The 20,645-nt window shown below is 45.6% G+C and overlaps 1 protein-coding gene across 1 annotated transcript; it reads right to left on the reverse strand.

The window, feature by feature from the left end:
- Window positions 1-1,867: 1,867 nt before the first annotated feature.
- LOC311134539 (carbohydrate sulfotransferase 1-like) lies at window positions 1,868-7,603 on the reverse strand (the record flags this gene model as incomplete). The annotated part of the gene is made up of 2 exons (XM_084168239.1): window positions 7,392-7,603; window positions 1,868-3,012 (listed from the first exon to the last, which is right to left on the reverse strand). Exons 1-2 carry the CDS (start codon window positions 7,531-7,533, stop codon window positions 1,868-1,870), a joined length of 1,287 nt encoding a protein of 428 aa, XP_084024365.1. The 5' UTR covers window positions 7,534-7,603.
- Between the last annotated feature and the right edge of the window lie 13,042 nt (window positions 7,604-20,645).

The raw sequence follows: 20,645 nt of genomic DNA on the forward strand, positions 1-20,645 counted from the left end.
ATGTTTTTAAATAACATTCTTAGAATGTTACTGTTTTCTTGTGTTTTTTTTATTGGAATGTTTTAATGTTCTGAGAACATGACTTTAAATAGAACCATGAGGAAACCTGTAGAAAATGTTATGCTGAAGTACTGAAATTCCCACCTAAGAAACATATGGTTCTCAGAACGTTATGTGCTAGCTGGGTATCCTGCGCCATTCCTAGAACATTGTGGGAAGGTTGTATGCAAAATAACGATAGGACAACCATGCTTTCACCAAGCTCTAAGAAACATATGGTTCTCAGAACATTATGTGCTAGCTGGGAGTATTGTTATCAAACTTTTAGCATTACACATCAATTCTGTCCACTAGGATTCTCTCAGAGTCAATACTATTGATTGTTTATTTCCCCACATCAACAATGACAAGATTTAGGTTTGGTTTGAAGACAATCCAAAATCGATAGGAGCGGAAATAAAATGATAGATGTTGAATTAGCACCAGGCTCAGTTACATAAATGATTCTAACCACAATGTCCTTGTCTGTAGTTTATCATTTTGATATTGAAGGACTGTCGTTTGACTGACTTCAGCACAATTAGCCTAACTTGATCAAATAAACACAACTTGTTTGTTATGTTAAATTGATTGATTTAGAAAATATTACATCTATAAACAGAGCATTATGATATTTTGACAAACCTGATTTACAGTTGACAGTTACAAACTTAAGACAAAGCACTGACACCTTTTCTTTTGATAATCGAGCTTACACATCTATTATAGTATATACAGTGCACCAACCAAAGGCCTCAGTCTGAAGTGTTCTGAAGTGTACATTTGAAATGAGGTTGCAATACAAAGTAGGATACATGCTCTGATCTTCATGGTGTGGTTACCTGTGACATTTTAAGCCATTTCCAGGCAGCATTCAGAGCATTTTCGAAGATGCTTTGTCAGGCAAGCACTATAATTTTCATTTCACAAAAATCCCCTCCATCCCTTTAAGGTGAGCATAAATGGATGACTTGCATCTAGGCATCAGCACCATTCTCAGAAAACTTAACACCATTAGTGTGACTTGAGGCTAGAATTACTCTACTAAGCGCTGGCATCAGTTGAACATCAGCAATTGATATTCTAGGAAATAAAACATGAATACAAAGTGTTGGACATAGACACATTGAATTTCCAGGAAAAATAGCATAGAAACAATATTATTTCCAGGAATAAAAACATAATATTCTAAGGTAAAGTATAAATCTGGCCTTAAGTTTGCATGTAGCTTCCCCGGGTCGTTGCTGTAAAAGAGAATATGTTCTCAGTCAACTTACCAGGTAAAATAAGGCTGAATGGAACTTTGAATGGAGCAGCACATTAACACATACACTAAGAAGCTTTATCTAAGACCACTCAAAAATCTGAGATTCTCCTCCATACATTCAGGTAACATTCTGGACTGGCAGCTGAGTTCTGTCGGTTTTTGGAGTGTAATTTTCAAACCACATGCAAACTGTAAATGAAATGCATTTAAATTCCAATAATTTTGGGGGGGAAATATCTTAAACTGCTAGGCATAAACAAAACATGCTTGGAGAAATTAAATGCAATGAAGACACACAGAAAGAGGCATTGGTCCCTAATCATAGTCATAAAACATTTCTGTGAAGTACAACTTTGTATCATTGGCTGTGTTTACACACGCAGGCCTATTCTGATCGTTTGCCCAATTATAGGCAAAAGAGCTGATCTGATTGGTCAAAAGACCAATTAGTGGAAAAAGATTAGAATTGGACTGCCTGTGTTCAAGTGAAGACACAGAAAACATATATGTTACACTATGGAGCTCTTGTAGCATTACATCCAACCACCTGCATGGTCACAGTTATAGGAGAGTCTGAAAGGTCCTGGGCTCCACCAGACTATTAGACATGTTCCTCAGATCAGCCACAGAGTGGACCACCCTATAGCCTAGAAGAGAGAGTGTATCATTGCACAGAGACTGCAAAGTCCTCACTATATCAAACCCTAGTCTCAGCCTCCAGCTCTCCGCTGTGGCTTTGGAGTCTCTGGTGGTGGAGTACTTATAGTTCCACTTGGACGTAGGAGGCGCGCTGTTGTTGGTGTTCTGTGCGATCCACGAGTGCACGTTTTCATCCATCTCCAGCCCCACGAACCTGTAGATCTCCTGGGCCTTCTCCTTGGGGTTGAGGGCCAGGTCCTCGTAGCGAACCAAGAGGTAGCGTCCACGCAGCCATGCCGGCCTCTGCAGCATTGTCTCTGCCGAGTCTGCCATGTCCCTGCAGGTGCTGGTTATCTGTGATAGGTCCACGTAGCGCGGCTGCCTGCCTGTAGCGTTCCAGATCTTCCAGGCACGAAACTGCTCAGAGAATGCCATCATGCGCGAGGCCAGGATGGCTCTGGGGTCGCGCACCAGGTGGACGATCCTCAGGTCCAGCCGTGGGTCCTCAGTCAGGGTGCGCAGGTCCCCCACCTCAGGGACACGCACCGTCTTGATGGCCACGTGGCCCCGTGACAGACACGCAATGGAGGCCAGGGTGAGGTTCAGCGCCCCGCACTTCTTGGGGCACCAGGTCTCATCAGGCTGACTCCCAGAGGCCGAGGCCCCCTCCCCACCCTTGGGGCACACAGGTGCAGAGCAGAGAGCTCGGCTGGAGCTCCGTCGGAAGAAGGACCCAGTTACGTGGTCCTGGGGCTCAGGGCGGATGTAGTTCTCCAGGAAGCGCAGGTCGCAGGTGTAAAGGTTGAGGAGGAGATCCCGGTAGGCCCCCAGCAGGGCCCGGCGGTCCAGGGCCCGACGCAGTCTGCCGCTGGAGTTGGTGAAGGCCTGCTGGACATGGTAAAGGGGCTCGAACGCGTAGAAGATGCCCGGATGCTGGTTGAAGAGCTGACCAGTGAAGGAGGAGCCGCTGCGCGTGGTGGAAAACAGGAGGATGTGGCGCCGGGAGGCCATGGCCGAGGTCTCCATGGGCAACGTGTTGTCGTCACACAGAGCTCTCCACCTGGAGTCTAGAAGGGCAAGGGGACAAGGAGAGGATATCTGTACCCATGTAATACACATAGTAGCCTATTGTACTGTGACGAGTTTCAATAACTACAGTAGCTGCATATGCTTCTAGAATATGATACAGTTCATTAAGTATTACAAAATCTAATGTACAATAGTATGAGTCTTGGTTGACTTATTCAGAGGACAACTTAATGATTCTTCTTTATTTGACTACTTTATGAATACAACTTTTAATATTAATTGGTTGACATTCAGACAATTTCGGACAAAGATGTTCTGCAACCAATCCTAAACTCTTGGCACATGGACACGTGGAATGAAAAAACCGTATAAAATTAAAATAGAATCCAGTTTCATCATCATAACAGAGGACTGAGAAAAACCAAATGAAGACTCTATCAAGCCAATTTGCTTAAATAATTCAGAAGGTAAACATGCATGAGTAAGATGCTTGTCTGCCGATGTTTACCCAAGGACTGGTGAAATGTCTCCTTTCTAAATATAGAGTGGATTGCTAACGTGTAATTACTGCTGATGAGGAGTTGATTGCAAAGGGCTTGTTACTTTTATGTGGAGATGAGCTTGACGAAAGGTGCATACAGTATACAGTTGAAGTCGGAAGTTTACATACACCTTAGCCAAATACATTTAAACTCAGTTTTTCACAATTCCTGACATTTAATCCTAGTAAAAATTCCCAGTCTTAGGTCAGTTAAGATCACCACTTTATTTTAAGAATGTGAAATGTCAGAATAATAGTAGAGAGAATGATTTATTTCAGCTTTTATTTCCTTCATCACATTCCCAGTGGGTCAGAAGTTTACACACACTCAATTAGTATTTGGTAGCATTGCCTTTAAATTGTTTAACTTGGGTCAGACGTTTCGGGTAGCCTTCCACAAGCTTCCCACAATAAGTTGGGTGAATTCTGGCCCATTCCTCCTGACAGAGATGGTGTAACTGAGTCAGGTTTGTAAGCCTCCTTGCTCGCACACGCTTTTTCAGTTCTGCCCACAAATGTTAAATAGGATTGAGGTCAGGGCTTTGTGATGGCCACTCCAATACCTTGACTTTGTTGTCCTTAAGCCATTTTGCCACAACTTTGGAAGTATGCTTGGGGTCATTGTCCATTTGGAAGACCCATTTGAGACCAAGCTTTAACTTCCTGACTGATGTCTTGAGATGTTGCTTCAATATATCCACATAATTTTCCTTCCTCATGATGCCATCTATTTTGTGAAGTGCACCAGTCCCTCCTGCAGCAAAGCACCCCCACAGCATGATGCTGCCAACCCCGTGCTTCACGGTTGGGATGATGTTCTTCGGCTTGCAAGCAACCCCCATTTTCCTCCAATCATAACAATGGTCATAATGGCCAAAAAGTTATATTTCTGTTTCATCAGACCAGAGGACATTTCTCCAAAAAGTACGATCTTTGTCCCCATGTGCAGTTGCAAACCGTAGTCTGGCTTTTTTATGGCCGTTTTGGAGCAGTGGCTTCTTCCTTGCTGAGCGGTCATTCAGGTTATGTCGATATAGGACTCGTTTTACTGTGGATATAGATATTTTTGTACCTGTTTCCTCCAACATCTTCACAAGGTCCTTTGCTGTTGTTCTGTGATTGATTTGCACTTTTCGCACCAAAGTACGTTCATCTCTAGGAGACAGAACGCGTCTCCTTCCTGAGCGGTTTGACGGCTGCGCGGTCCCATGGTGTTTATACTTGCGTACTATTGTTTGTACGGATGAACGTGGTACCTTCAGGCGTTTGGAAATTGCTCCATAGGATGAACCAGACTTGTGGAGGTCTACAATTTTTTTTCTGAGGTCTTGGCTGATTTCTTTTGATTTTCCCATAATGTCAAGCAAAGAGGCACTGGGTTTGAAGGTAGGCCTTGAAATACATCCACAGGTACACCTCCAATTGACTCAAATGATGTCAATTAGCCTATCAGAAGCTTCTAAAGCCATGACATCATTTTCTGGAATTTTCCAAGCTGTTTAAAGGCACAGTCAACTTAGTGTATGTAAACTTCTGACCCACTGGAATTGTGATACAGTGAATTATAAGTGAAATAATCTGTCTGTAAACAATTGTTGGAAAAATTACTTGTGTCATGCACAAAGTAGATATCCTAACCGACTTGCCAAAACTATAGTTTGTTAACAAGACATTTGTGGAGTGGTTGAAAAACGAGTTTTAATGACTCCAACCTAAGTGTATGTAAACTTCCGACTTCAACTGTACAGTGAGGGAAAAAAGTATTTGATCCCCTGCTGATTTTGTACGTTTGCCCACTGACAAAGAAATTATCAGTCTATAATTTTAATGGTAGGTTTATTTGAACAGTGAGAGACAGAATAACAACAAAAAAATCCAGAAAAACGCATGTCAAAAATGTTATAAATTGAATTGCATTTTAATGAGGGAAATAAGTATTTGACCCGCTCTCAATCAGAAAGATTTCTGGCTCCCAGGTGTCTTTTATACAGGTAACGAGCTGATATTAGGAGCACACTCTTAAAGGGAGTGCTCCTAATCTCAGCTTGTTACCTGTATAATAATATAATAATAATAATAATAATAATAATAATAATATGCCATTTAGCAGACGCTTTTATCCAAAGCGACTTACAGTCATGTGTGCATACATTTTTACGTATGGGTGGTCCCGGGGATCGAACCCACTACCCTGGCGTTACAAATGCCATGCTCTACCAATTGAGCTACAGACACCTGTCCACAGAAGCAATCAATCAGATTCCAAACTCTCCACCATGGCCAAGACCAAAGAGCTCTCCAAGGATGTCAGGGACAAGATTGTAGACCTACACAAGGCTGGAATGGGCTACAAGACCATCGCCAAGCAGCTTGGTGAGAAGGTGACAACAGTTGGTGCGATTATTCGCAAATGGAAGAAACACTAAATAACTGTCAATCTCCCTCGGCCTGGGGCTCCATGCAAGATCGCACCTCGTGGAGTTGCAATGATCATGAGAACGGTGAGGAATCAGCCCAGAACTACACGGGAGGATCTTGTCAATGATCTCAAGGCAGCTGGGACCATAGTCACCAAGAAAACAATTGGTAACACACTACGCTGTGACGGACTGAAATCCTGCAAGGTCCCCCTGCTCAAGAAAGCACATATACAGGGCCGTCTGAAGTTTGCCAATGAATATCTGAATGATTCAGAGGAGAACTGGGTGAAAGTGTTGTGGTCAGATGAGACCAAAATCGAGCTCTTTGGCATCAACTCAACTTGCCGTGTTTGGAGGAGGAGGAATGCTGCCTATGACCCCAAGAACACCATCCCCACCGTCAAACATTGAGGTGGAAACATTATGCTTTTGGGGTGTTTTTCTGCTAAGGGGACAGGACAACTTCACAGCATCAAAGGGACGATGGACGGGGCCATGTACCGTCAAATCTTGGGTGAGAACCTCCTTCTCTCAGCCAGGGCATTGAAAATGGGTCGTGGATGGGTATTCCAGCATGACAATGACCCAAAACACACGGCCAAGGCAACAAAGAAGGCTCAAGAAGAAGCACATTAAGGTCCTGGAGTGGCCTAGCCAGTCTCCAAACCTTAATCCCATAGAAAATCTGTGGAGGGAGCTGAAGGTTCGAGTTGCCAAACGTCAGCCTCGAAACCTTAATGACTTGGAGAAGATCTGCAAAGAGGAGTGGAACAAAATCCCTCCTGAGATGTGTGCAAACCTGGTGGCCAACTACAAGAAATGTCTGACCTCTGTGATTGCCAACAAGGGTTTTGCCACCAAGTACTAAGTCATGTTTTGCAGAGGGGTCAACTACTTATTTCCCTCATTAAAATGCAAATCAATTTATAACATTTTTTACATGCATTTTTCTGGATTTTTTAGTTGTTATTCTGTCTCTCACTGTTCAAATAAACCGACCATTAAAATTATAGACTGATCATGTCTTTGTCAGTGGGCAAACGTACAAAATCAGCAGGGGATCAAATACTTTTTTCCCTCACTGTATACAGTCCAGCCACTTTGTGCTTGTTCTGTATTAGTGGTTACATGTTTGGCAGCGATATGTCTTTACCTTTGGGCTGCTGGCTCTGGCAGTAGTAGACACACATAAAGTAGGCTAGAACATACAGCAGAATGTGTGCTCCCTAAGCCATATACTAGCATAGCCACTTTGTGCTTGTTTTTCTGCGTTAGTGGGGACATGCTTGGCAGAATTTTGAACCTACCTTTGGGCTGTGGGCTCTGGCAATGATAGACTCCTCAGTAGACACACAAGGTAGATACACTGGAATGTGTGCTCACTAAGCCATGTAGAGTACAGCCAATTGTGCTTGTTATTGTGCATTAGTGGTTTCACGCTTGAGTTTTGTCCTACCTTTGGGCTGTCGGCTCTGACAGTGGTAGACACCACCGTGGCAGGGCCCAGACAAGGAGTCTCTAAGGGTGCGGATGGCCGTGTACTGGACCCCCAGAGAGGCACACACCAGCAGCAGCACTGTCTTCCAGGAGCACTCCATCCTGCGCCCTCCTCCGCCACTACATCCTTCACGCTGCAGCCACCAGGGGAAACACAAAGAGGTGACACTCCTCATATACTGTCCTCAGGGAGAACAAGAGCGGTGCAGAAGAGTAGTCCTCTGGGATTTTACATTTTCACGTTAATCTTTCTGCAGACATTCTGACCAGAGCAGGACAGACACAAATATTTCAAGAGCAGCTTTTTTCCATCTTCGTAACGTTGCAAAAATCAGAAACCTTTTGTCAAAAAATGATGCAGGAAATGTATCCATGCCTTTGTCACTTCAAGATTAGACTACTGCAATGCACTACTATCCGGCTACCCGGATAAGGCACTAAATAAACTTCATCTAGAGCAAAATACAGCTGCTATGATCTTGACTAGACCCAAAAAGTGAGATCATATTACTCCAGTGCTAGCCTCTCTACATTGGCCTCCTGTTAATGCTAGGGCTGATTTCAAGGTTTTACTGTTAACCTACAAAGAATGACATGGACTTGCTCCTACTTACAGTGCCTTCAGGAAATATTCACACCCCTTGACTTTTTCCACATTTTGTTGTGTCACAGCCTGAATTTAAAATAGATTAAATCGAGATTTTGTATCACTGGCCTATACACAATAACCCATAAAGTCAAAGTGGAATTATGTTTGTAGGAATTTTTACAAATTAATTCAAAATCAAAAGCTGAAATGTCTTGAGTCAATAAGTATTCAACCCCTTTGTTATGGCTAGACTAAATAAGTTCAGGAGTAAAAATGTGCTTAGCAAGTCACACAATAAGTTGCATGGACTCACTCTGTGTGCAATAATAGGGTTTAGCATGATTTTGGAATGACTACCTCATCTCTGTACCCCACACATACAATTATCTGTAAGGCCCCTAGTCAAGCTGTGAATATTAAACACAGATTAAACCACAAAGACCAGGGATGTTTTCCAACGCCTCACAAAGAAGGGCACCTATTGGTAGATGGGTAAAAATAAAAAAGCAGACATTAAATATCCCTTTGCGTATGGTGAGGTTATTAATTACACTTTGGATGGTGTATCAATACATCCAGTCACTACAAAGATACAGGCGTCCTTCCTAACTCATTTGCTGGAGAGTAAAGAAATCGCTCAGGGATTTCACCATGAGGCCAATTGTGACTTTAAAACAGTTAAAGAGTTTAATGGCTGTGATAGGAGAAAACAGAGTTTTTAAACAAATTATAACGTAATTGAAAAGGAGAAGAACCATCGAAACGAAACAAGGAGGGGGTGAACAATGGGAAGTTCTTAACTCTTAATCAAAAAAATTATATATATATACACTACCGGTCAAAAGTTTTACAACACCTACTCATTCAATGTGAAATTACACATCTGGAATCATGTATTAACCAGAAAAGTGTAGAAGTAGAAGTTTAAGTGTTGTTGTACATTAGTTTACTCCAATTAGGGGAGGGGTGATAGGGTTAGGAGAAAATAATAATTAAAAATATATAAAGATATATACAGTACCAGTCAAAAGTTTGGACACACCTACTCATTCAAGGGTTTTTCTTTATTTTTACTATTTTCTACATTGTAGAATAATAGTGAAGACATCAAAACTATGAAATAACACATATGGAATTATGTAGTAACCAAAAAAGTGTTCAACAAATCAAATCATATTTTATATTTGAGATTCTTCAAATAGCCACCGTTGGCCTTGATGACAGCTTTGCACACTCTTGGCATTCTCTCAACCAGCTTCACCTGGAATGCTTTTCCAACAGTCTTAAAGGAGTTCCCACATATGCTGAGCACTTGTTGGCTGCTTTTCCTTCACTCTGCGGTCCGACTCATTCCAAACCATCTCAATTTGGTTGAGGTCTGGGGATTGTGGAGGCCAGGTCATCTGATGCAGCACTCAATCACTCTCCTTCTTGGTAAAATAGCCTGTACACAGCCTGGAGGTGTGTTGGGTCATTGTCCTGTTGAAAAACAAATGATAGCCCAAACCAGATGGGATGGCTTATCGCTGCAGAATGCTGTGGTAGCCATGCTGGCTAAGTGTGCCTTGAATTCTAAATAAATGACAGACAGTGTCACCAGCAAAGCACCCCCACACCATAACACCTCCTCCTCCATGCTTTACGGTGGGAAATACACATGCGGAGATCATCTGTTCCCCCACACCGCGTCTCACAAAGACATGGCGGTTGGAACCAAAAATCTCCAATTTGGACTCTAGACCAAAGGACACATTTCCACCGGTCTAATGTCCATTGCTTGTGTTTCTTGGCCCAAGCAAGTCTCTTCTTATTATTGGTGTCCTTTAGTAGTGGTTTCTTTGCAGCAATTCAACCATGAAGGCCTGATTCACACAGTCTCCTCTGAACAGTTGATGTTGAGATGTGTCTGTGACTTTTATTTGGGCTGCAATTTCTGAGGCTGGTAACTCTAATTAACTTATCTTCTGCAGCAGACGTAACTCTGGGTCTTCCATTCCTGTGGCGGTCCTCATGAGAGCCAGTTTCATCATAGCGCTTGATGGTTTTTGCAACTGCACTTGAAGAAACTCAAAGTTCTTGAAATGTTCTGTATTGACTGACCATCATGTCTTAAAGTAATGATGGACTGTCGTTTCTCTTTGATTATTTGAGCTGTTCTTGCCATAATATTTTACATTTATATTTACGTCATTTAGCAGACGCTCTTATCCAGAGCGACTTACAAATAGGTGCATTCACCTTATAGCCAGTGGGATAACCACTTTTTTTGGGGGGGGGGGGGGGGGTTGGAGTAAGGGGGGGGGGGGGGGGGGTAGAAGGATTACTTTATCCTATCCCAGGTATTCCTTAAAGAGGTGGGGTTTCAAATGTCTCCGGAAGGTGGTGAGTGACTCCGCTGTCCTGGCGTCGTGAGGGAACTTGTTCCACCATTGGGGTGCCAGGGCAGCGAACAGTTTTGACTGGGCTGAGCGGGAACTATGCTTCCGCAGAGGTAGGGGAGCCAGCAGGCCAGAGGTGGATGAACGCAGTGCCCTCGTTTGGGTGTAGGGACTGATCAGAGCCTGAAGGTACGGAGGTGCCGTTCCCCTCACAGCTCCGTAGGCAAGCACCATGGTCTTGTAGCAGATGCGAGCTTCAACTGGAAGCCAGTGGAGTGTGCGGAGGAGCGGGGTGACGTGAGAGAACTTGGGAAGGTTGAACACCAGACGGGCTGCGGCATTCTGGATGAGTTGTAGGGGTTTAATGGCACGGGCAGGGAGCCCAGCCAACAGCGAGTTGCAGTAATCCAGACGGGAGATGACAAGTGCCTGGATTAGGACCTGTGCCGCTTCCTGTGTAAGGCAGGGTCGTACTCTCCGAATGTTGTAGAGCATGAACCTACAGGATCGGGTCACCGCCTTGATGTTAGCGGAGAACGACAGGGTATTGTCCAGGGTCACGCCAAGGCTCTTCGCACTCTGGGAGGAGGACACAACGGAGTTGTCAACCGTGATGGCGAGATCATGGAACAGGCAGTCCTTCCCCGGGAGGAAGAGCAGCTCCGTCTTGCCAAGGTTCAGCTTGAGGTGGTGATCCGTCATCCATACTGATATGTCTGCCAGACATGCAGAGATGCGATTCGCCACCTGGTTATCAGAAGGGGGAAAGGAGAAGATTAGTTGTGTGTCGTCAGCGTAGCAATGATAGGAGAGGCCATGTGAGGATATGACAGAGCCAAGTGACTTGGTGTATAGCGAGAATAGGAGAGGGCCTAGAACTGAGCCCTGGGGGACACCAGTGGTGAGAGCACGTGGTGCGGAGACAGCTTCTCGCCACGCCACTTGGTAGGAGCGACCGGTCAGGTAGGACGCAATCCAAGAGTAAGCCGCGCCGGAGATGCCCAGCTCGGAGAGGGTGGAGAGGAGGATCTGATGGTTCACAGTATCAAAGGCAGCAGACAGGTCTAGAAGGACAAGAGCAGAGGAGAGAGAGTTAGCTTTAGCAGTGCAGAGAGCCTCCGTGACACAGAGAAGAGCAGTCTCGGTTGAATGACCAGTCTTGAAACCTGACTGGTTTGGATCAAGAAGGTCATTCTGAAAGAGATAGCAAGAGAGTTGGCTAAAGACGGCACGCTCAATAGTTTTGGAGAGAAAAGAAAGAAGGGATACTGGTCTGTAGTTGTTGACATCAGAGGGATCGAGTGTTGGTTTTTTGAGAAGGGGTGCAACTCTCGCTCTCTTGAAGACGGAAGGGACATAGCCAGCGGTCAAGGATGAGTTGATCAGCGAGGTGAGGTAAGGGAGAAGGTCACCGGAGATGGTCTGGAGAAGAGAGGAGGGGATAGGGTCAAGCGGGCAGGTTGTTGGGCGGCCTGCAGTGAGGAGAATGTGGCAAAGAGCTTCCTAGGGTTAGAGGCAGATGCTTGGAATTTAGAGTGGTAGAAAGTGGCCTTAGCAGCAGAAACAGATGAAGAAAATGTAGAGAGGAGGGAGTGAAAAGATGCCAGGTCCGCAGGGAGTCTAGTTTTCTTCCATTTCTGCTCAGCTGCCCGGAGCTCTGTTCTGTGAGCTCGCAATGAGTCATCAAGCCACGGAGCTGGAGGGGAGGACCGAGCCGGCCGGGAGGATAGGGGACATAGAGAGTCAAAGGATGCAGAAAGGGAGGAGAGGAGGGTTGAGGAGGCAGAATCAGGAGATTGGAGGGAGAAGGATTGAGCAGAGGGAAGAGATGATAGGATGGAAGTGGAGAGAGTAGCGGGAGAGAGAGAGCGAAGGTTGCGACGGCGCATTACCATCTGTGTAGGGGCAGAGTGAGTAGTGTTGGAGGAGAGGGAGAGAGAAAAGGATACAAAGTAGTGGTCGGAGACTTGGAGGGGAGTTGCAGTGAGATTAGTAGAACAACAGCATCTAGTAAAGATGAGGTCAAGCGTATTGCCTGCCTTGTGAGTAGGGGAGGACGGTGAGAGGGTGAGGTCAAAAGAGGAGAGGAGTGGAAAGAAGGAGGCAGAGAGAAATGAGTCAAATGTAGACGTAGGGAGGTTGAAATCCCCCAGAACTGTGAGGGGTGAGCCATCCTCAGGAAAGGAACTTATCAAGGCGTCAAGCTCATTGATGAACTCTCCAAGGGAACCTGGAGGGCGATAGATGACAAGGATATTAAGCTTAAATGGGCTAGTGACTGTGACAGCATGGACTTCAAATGAGGAGATAGACAGATGGGTCAGGGGAAAAATTGAGAATGTCCACTTGGGAGAGATGAGGATTCCTGTGCCACCACCCCGCTGACCAGATGCTCTCAGGGTATGCGAGAACACATGGTCAGACGAGGAGAGAGCAGCAGGAGTAGCAGTGTTTTCAGTGGTAATCCATGTTTCCGTCAGCGCCAAGAAGTCGAGGGACTGGAGGGTAGCATAGGCTGAGATGAACTCTGCCTTGTTGGCAGCAGAACGGCAGTTCCAGAGGCTGCCTGAGACCTGGAACTCCACGTGGGTCGTGCGTGCAGGGACCACCAGGTTAGAGAGGCAGCAGCCACGCGGTGTGAGGCGTTTGTGTAGCCTGTGCGGAGAGGAGAGAACAGGGATAGGCAGAGGCATAGTTGACAGGCTGCAGCAGATGGCTACAATAATGCAGAGGAGATCGGAATGAAATGAACTAAACATCTGGGAAAGGAGAGAGCGGGGCCTCCCTCACCACAACTCCCAAATATAACTCTCCCAACTTCCACCTCAGAAACTATAATTGTTGTAAACTACAGCGGTTCGATGTTTTCTAGGAATAGACTAACTTAGTTTATTCAGCTAGCTAACTAGGTGCAGTATTATTCCGTGAAAAACGTCCGGGCACCTTGTCATAAGACGCCACAGCCAGCTAGCATGCCGGTCTCCAACAACACGGTTTAGCGCCAATACTCGGCGACAACAAACCACCAGTGTATCAACACGCAAGCAGATCGTTCGTGTCCGTGTCTAACGTTGTGGGTTAGTCCCGACAGCTTGAGCGAGTCCGTCGTCAACTTATTGTCCAAATATAATATGGACTTCGTCTTTTACCAAATAGGGCTATCTTCTATATACCCCCCTTCCTTGTCACAACACAACTGATTGGCTCAAACGCATTAAGAAGGAAAGAAATTCCACAAATTAACTTTTAAGAAAGAACATCTGTTAATTGAAATGCATTCCAGGTGACTACCTCATGAAGCTGTTGAGAGAATGCCAAAAGTGTGCAAAGCTGTCATCAAGGCAAAGGGTGGCTATTTGAAGAATCTCAAATATAAAATATATTTTGATTTGTTTAACACTTTTTTGGTTACTACATGATTCCATATGTATCATTTCATAGTTTTGATGTCTTCACTATTATTCTACAATGTAGAAAATAGTAAAAATTAAGAAAAACCCTTGAATGAGAGGTGTTCTAAAACTTTTGACCGGTAGTGTGTGTATATATATATATATATATATATATATATATATATATATATAAATAATGGAAATGTAATGTAATTTACAATGTATGATATTAATCCCGTTTTAAAATAATAAAAATATACTTTTTTTTAAGCAACAAAAAATTACTAAACAACTAATGTTACAAAACTGATTGTATCTCATGAAAGAGAAAAGAAACAGAGAAATCTGGTTTTAAAACTGATCTTGTTTCAAATAAATACAAAATAAATAAATAAGAGAAAACAGAGGATGGCTCAACAACATTGGAGTTACTCCACAATACTAACCTAAATGACAGTGAAAAAAAGAAGGAAGCCTGTACAGAATAAAAATATTCCAAAACATGCATCCTGTTTGCAATAAGGCACTAAACTAAAACTGCAACAAAAAAAAAGGCATATAAATTAACTTTATTTCCTGAATACGAAGCGTTATGTTTGGGGAAAATCCAACACAACACACCACTGAGTATCACTCTTCATATTTCCAAGCGTGGTGGTGGCTGAATAATGTTATGGGTATGCTTGTCATTGGCAAGGACTAGGGATTTTTTGGGATAAAAAGAAACAGACAGGCAAAATCCTAGAGGAAAACCTGGTTGTCTGCGTTCCAACAGACACTGGGAGACAAATTCACCTTTCAGCAGGACAATAACCTAAAAGACAAGGCCAAATATACACTGGAGTTGCTTACCAAGTTGACATTGAATGTTCCTGAGTGGCATAGTTACAGTTTTGACTTAAATCGGCTTGAAAATCTATGTCAAGACAGTGGGCTGGCGACGCGCACCACTGGCTTGGTGCGGGGAGCAGGAACAGGCCGCACCGGGCTGACAACGCGCACCACTGGCTTGGTGCGGGGAGCAGGAATGGGCCGGACCGGGCTGACGACGCGCACCACTGGCTTGGTGCGGGGAGCAGGACCAGGCCGGACCGGGCTGGCGACGCGCACCACTGGCTTGGTGCGGGGAGCAGGAACAGGCCGCACCGGGCTGACGACGCGCACCACTGGCTTGGTGCGGGGAGCAGGAACAGGCCGGACCGGGCTGGCGACGCGTACCACTGGCTTGGTGCGAGGGGCAGGAACAGGCCGGACCGGGCTGGCGACGCGCACCACTGGCTTGGTGCGAGGGGCAGGAACAGGCCGGACCGGGCTGGCGACGCGCACCACAGGCTTGGTGCGGGGAGCAGGAACAGGCCGGACCGGGCTGGCGACGCGCACCACTGGCTTGGTGCGAGGGGCAGGAACAGGCCGGACCGGGCTGGCGACGCGCACCACTGGCTTGGTGCGCGGGACAGGAACAGGCCGGGCTGGACTGGGAACACGCACCACTGGCTTGGTGCGGGGAGCAGGAACAGGCCGGGCTGGACTGGGAACACGCACCACTGGCTTGGTGCGGGGAGCCGGAACGGGCCGGGCTGGACTGTGGAGGCGGACTGGAGGTCTGGAGCGGAGAGCTGACACAACCCGTCCTGGCTGAATGCCTATTTCCACACAATATGTGTGAGGCATCAGCACAGGACGTACAAGGCTGTGCACTCGTACTGGCGCTACAGCACGTGGCACTGGCACAGGATATACGGGACCGAGGAGACGTACTGGAGGCCACGAGCGTTGAGCCGGCACACCCCGTCCTGGCTGCATGCCCATCTTAGCACGACACGTGCGTGGTGCTAGCACCGGACGTACAGGACTGTGCCGGAACACTCGTGGCACAGTACGTGGCTCCGCATAACACGGAGCCTGCCCAGTCTCACGCTTCCTAGCCTGAGTATGGGGAGTTGGCTCTGCTCTAACTGTAGGCTCCGCCAACCACCCTTTTAGCCCCCCCCAAAAATGTTCTTGGGGCTGTCTATCGGGCTTCCTCCTCGGCCGGTACCCTCTGTGTTGCCGCTGCTCCTCTCTGTAGCGCGCCTCCACAGTCTCCTCCCAAGGACGGCGATCCATTCCGGCCTGAATCTCTTCCCAAGTCCAGGATCCCTTCCCGTCCAGGATCTCCTCCCAAGTCCAGGCTGTCTGTTCCTGGACACGCTGCTTGGTCCTCAGTTGGTGGGATCTTCTGTCACGCACGTTTACTGATGACTCGTGGAACCAAGGCGCAGCGTGATAAGCATACATTTTATTAGTACACAACACACGAACAAAACAACAAAACGAACGATACGTGAAGTCCTGAGGTTAAAACAACACAAACCTTTACGGAACAAGATCCCACAAACTAACTGGTGCCAACAGGCTGCCTAAGTATGGTCCCCAATCAGAGACAACGAGCTACAGCTGCCTCTGATTGGGAACCACCCTGGCCAACATAGATCTAAACGATCTAGAACAAAAAACATAGAAAACTAAACAATGAAAATCCACACCCTGGCTCAACATTTAAGAGTCCCCAGAGCCAGGGCGTGACACCAGGTGTGCAAAGCTCTTAGAGACTTACCCAAAAAGACTCACAGCTGTAATCACTGCCAAAGGTGATTCTAACATTGACTCAGGGGTGTGAACACTTATGTAAATTAGATATTTATGTATTTCATTTTCAATAAATCTGCCAACATTTCTAAAAACATGATTTCACTTTTTCATTATGGGGTATTGTATGTACAGTGGGGGAAAAAAATATTTAGTCAGCCACCAATTGTGCAAGTTCTCCCACTTAAGAAGATGAGAGAAGCCTGTAATTTTCATCATAGGTACACGTCAACTATGACAAACAAATTGAGAAAAAAAAATCTAGAAAATCACATTGTAGGATTTTTTATGAATTTATTTGCTAATTATGGTGGAAAATAAGTATTTGGTCACCTACAAACAAGCAATATTTCTGGCTCTCACAGACCTGTAACTTCTTCTTTAAGAGGCTCCTCTGTCCTCCACTCGTTACCTGTATTAATGGCACCTGTTTGAACTTGTTATCAGTATAAAATACACCTGTCCACAACCTCAAACAGTCACACTCCAAACTCCACTATGGCCAAGACCAAAGAGCTGTCAAAGGACACCAGAAACAAAATTGTAGACCTGCACCAGGCTGGGAAGACTGAATCTGCAATAGGTAAGCAGCTTGGTTTAAAGAAATCAACTGTGGGAGCAATTATTAGGAAATGGAAGACATACAAGACCACTGATAATCTCCCTCGATCTGGGGCTCCACGCAAGATCTCACCCCGTGGGGTCAAAATGATCACAAGAACGGTGAGCAAAAATCCCAGAACCACATGGGGGGACCTAGTGAATGACCTGCAGAGAGCTGGGACCAAAGTAACAAAGCCTACCATCAGTAACACACTACGCCGCCAGGGACTCAAATCCTGCAGTGACAGACGTGTCCCCCTGCTTAAGCCAGTACATGTCCAGGCCCGTCTGAAGTTTGCTAGAGTGCATTTGGATGATCCAGAAGAGGATTGGGAGAATGTCATATGGTCAGATGAAACCAAAATAGAACTTTTTGGTAAAAACTCAACTCGTCGTGTTTGGAGGACAAAGAATGCTGAGTTGCATCCAAAGAACACCATACCTACTGTGAAGCATGGGGGTGGAAACATCATGCTTTGGGGCTGTTTTTCTGCAAAGGGACCAGGATGACTGATCCGTGTAAAGGAAAGAATGAATGGGGCCATGTATCGTGAGATTTTGAGTGAAAACCTCCTTCCATCAGCAAGGGCATTGAAGATGAAACGTGGCTCGGTCTTTCAGCATGACAATGATCCCAAACACACCACCCGGGCAACGAAGGAGTGGCTTCGTAAGAAGCATTTCAAGGTCCTGGAGTGGCCTAGCCAGTCTCCAGATCTCAACCCCATAGAAAATCTTTGGAGGGAGTTGAAAGTCCATGTTGCCCAGCGACAGCCCCAAAACATCACTGCTCTAGAGGAGATCTGCATGGAGGAATGGGTCAAAATACCAGCAACAGTGTGTGAAAACCTTGTGAAGACTTACAGAAAACGTTTGACCTGTGTCATTGCCAACAAAGGGTATATAACAAAGTATTGAGAAACTTTTGTTATTGACCAAATACTTATTTTCCACCATAATTTGCAAATACATTCATAAAAAAATCCTACAATGTGATTTTCTGGATATTTTTTTCTCATTTTGTCTATCATAGTTGACGTGAACCTATGATAAAAATTACAGGCCTCTCTCATCTTTTTAAGTGGGAGAACTTGCACAATTGGTGGCTGACTAAATACTTTTTTCCCCCACTGTAGATGGGTGAAAAAAATATTATTTGAATTCAGGCTTTGACAACAAAATGTGGAATAAGTCAAGGGGTATGAACACTTTCTGAAGGCACTGTATCTCTCCGATTTGGTCCTGCCATACATACCTACACTTACTCTACGGTCACAAGACGCAGGCCTCCTTATTGTTCCTAGAATGTCTAAGCAAACAGCTGGAGGCAGGGCTTTCTCCTATAGAGCTACATTTTTATGGAATGGTCTGCCCATTTGGTCTCAACCTTTAAGTCTTTAATGAAAACTAATCTCTTCAGTAGGTCCTCTGATTAAATGTAGTCTGGCCCAGGGGTGCGAAGGTGAACGGCAAGGTACTGGAGTGACGAAACACCCTTGCTCTCTCTGCTTGGCCGGCTCCCCTCTCTCCACTGGGATTCTCTGCCTCTGACCCTATTACGGGGGTTGAATCACTGGCTTGCTCGCACACTCCCATGCCGTCCCTAGGAGGGTGCATCACGTCATGCCAGGATTTTATTTTCCACTATACTCGACTTGAGTGGGTTGAGTAACTGATGTGATCTTCCTTTCCGGTTTTGCGCCCCCTCGGGCTCGTGCGGTGGGGTATTAAGTTATTCATCTGTTGATATCCCTTTGGTGGTGTGGGGGCTGTGTTTTGGTAAGTGGGTGGGGTTATATCCTGCTTGCCCCTGTCCGGTGGTAACTTTGGACGGGGCCACCTTGTCCCCCGACCCCCCCCCCCCGTCTCAGTCCCCAGTATCTATGCTGCAATAGTCTATGTGCCGGGGGGCTAGGGTCAGTCTATCCTATCTGGTGTAATTCTCCTGTCTTATCTGGTTTCCTGTCTGATCTTAAGTATGCTCTCTCTCTCTCTCTCTCTCTCTCCGTCTCCCCTCCCAGAGAACCTGAGCCCTAGAACCATGCCTCAGGACTACCTGGCCTGACGACTCCTGGCTGTCCCCGTCCACCTGGTCGTGCTGCTACTCCAGTTTCTGCTGTTCTGCCTGTGGCTATGGAACCCTGACCGGTTCACCGGAGGCGCTACCCAGACCTGCTGTTTCGACCCTCTTCTCTCGCTCTCAATTTCTCTCTCTCTACCGCACCTGCTGTCTCGAACTCTGAATGCTCAACTATGAAAAGCCAACTGACATTTACTCCTGAGGTGCTGACCAGTTGCACCCTCTATAACCAGTGTGATTATTATTTGACCCTGCTGGTCATCTATGAACCTGGGCGGAGCTTGCTTGCCAGAATCTCTACCAACTCTCTCCTCTGCCAGGGGGGCAAGTCACATACAGTAGCTTACATGCAACAGCCACAGGCAGAGAGCTGAGAGAGAAGAGAGCACTCTCACAGAGAGAGGAGCTCTACTGACCCGAGGCTACAGACTAACCCCGGTGATATGATAGAAGATTAATCTAGTCCTACATGCCTCCCTGATCTCACAGAAAAGAGAAATGCAAACTGGCACTTTGAGATGTGTAAAGGTCAATTGTGGATCTTATCTTGTACATGCTGACTTACAGCACCTGTCTTTACACTGAATGCATAGACATTTTTATTAAACAGGACACGGATGCCTCATGCAACATGCAAAATTATGCAGGTGTGTGTATTTACACACACACAATCACATAGGCTATATACACCCCACAGATCACCATCAAGTAGTTAGACAATAGATAAGCTACAAAGGAAAAAAATAACATTTGGTGGTGGTGGTGTTGGGGTGCTCATGAAAGTGATATAATCATCTCATGTCAGAAATGGCAAGTGTTAATAATATATTGAACATAATAGGTGCATTTTAAACAAAAGAGTGATATCTAAATGCTATTCAAATAAAACTGTATATCTGTCTCCCCCATCAACTCAGAGCAACAGGGTGGAAGGCGTCGTGCACCTGCGTGCTAAGAAAAAAACACAGTAAAAAATCTACAATTACATGTTCTCTAAGATATAAGATAAGAAATCACATAATAAATGTCAACTATCGGTGGCGCAGCGCCAACATCCTCCAACATAACCGTAGCCTATATGGCGCACGTTTCGGTAACCTGTGTAGTCCAGGTAGGCCTAAGCGTGAGTTCAAGTCCGTCGTAATTCATCACTGGCAGTTACTATATCTGATAATAACAGTGTGCATAATACACTAGTTCACAGTCACACACATTTTGCCGTGTGAACCAATACGCATAGCAAGCGAAAAACAATAAAGCAATAAATAAATAAATGCATCTTAATCTTACCATATAAACTCTTTGCCAAATCAGCTCGGTAAAGTCAAATTCATTGGTGGCACCCTTGTGAGAGTAGCTCCGTGAGCATCTTCGTGTTCTCGACGGTTTGTCCAGTAGCGGAGTGGGATGAGCATTGGGAACTGAGAGAGCGAGCAGCGCGCGGGTTGTGGAAAGGCGCGAAGTGATGGAGCAGCAGAGAGCGCTTGAAGAGGCAAAGCAGAAACCTCCCCCATGTCATTTTCAGCCCATAGCTGACTCAATA

This window comes from Coregonus lavaretus, assembly GCF_964263955.1.
Source record: "Coregonus lavaretus genome assembly, chromosome: 9".
Taxonomy (NCBI): Eukaryota; Metazoa; Chordata; class Actinopteri; order Salmoniformes; family Salmonidae; genus Coregonus; species Coregonus lavaretus.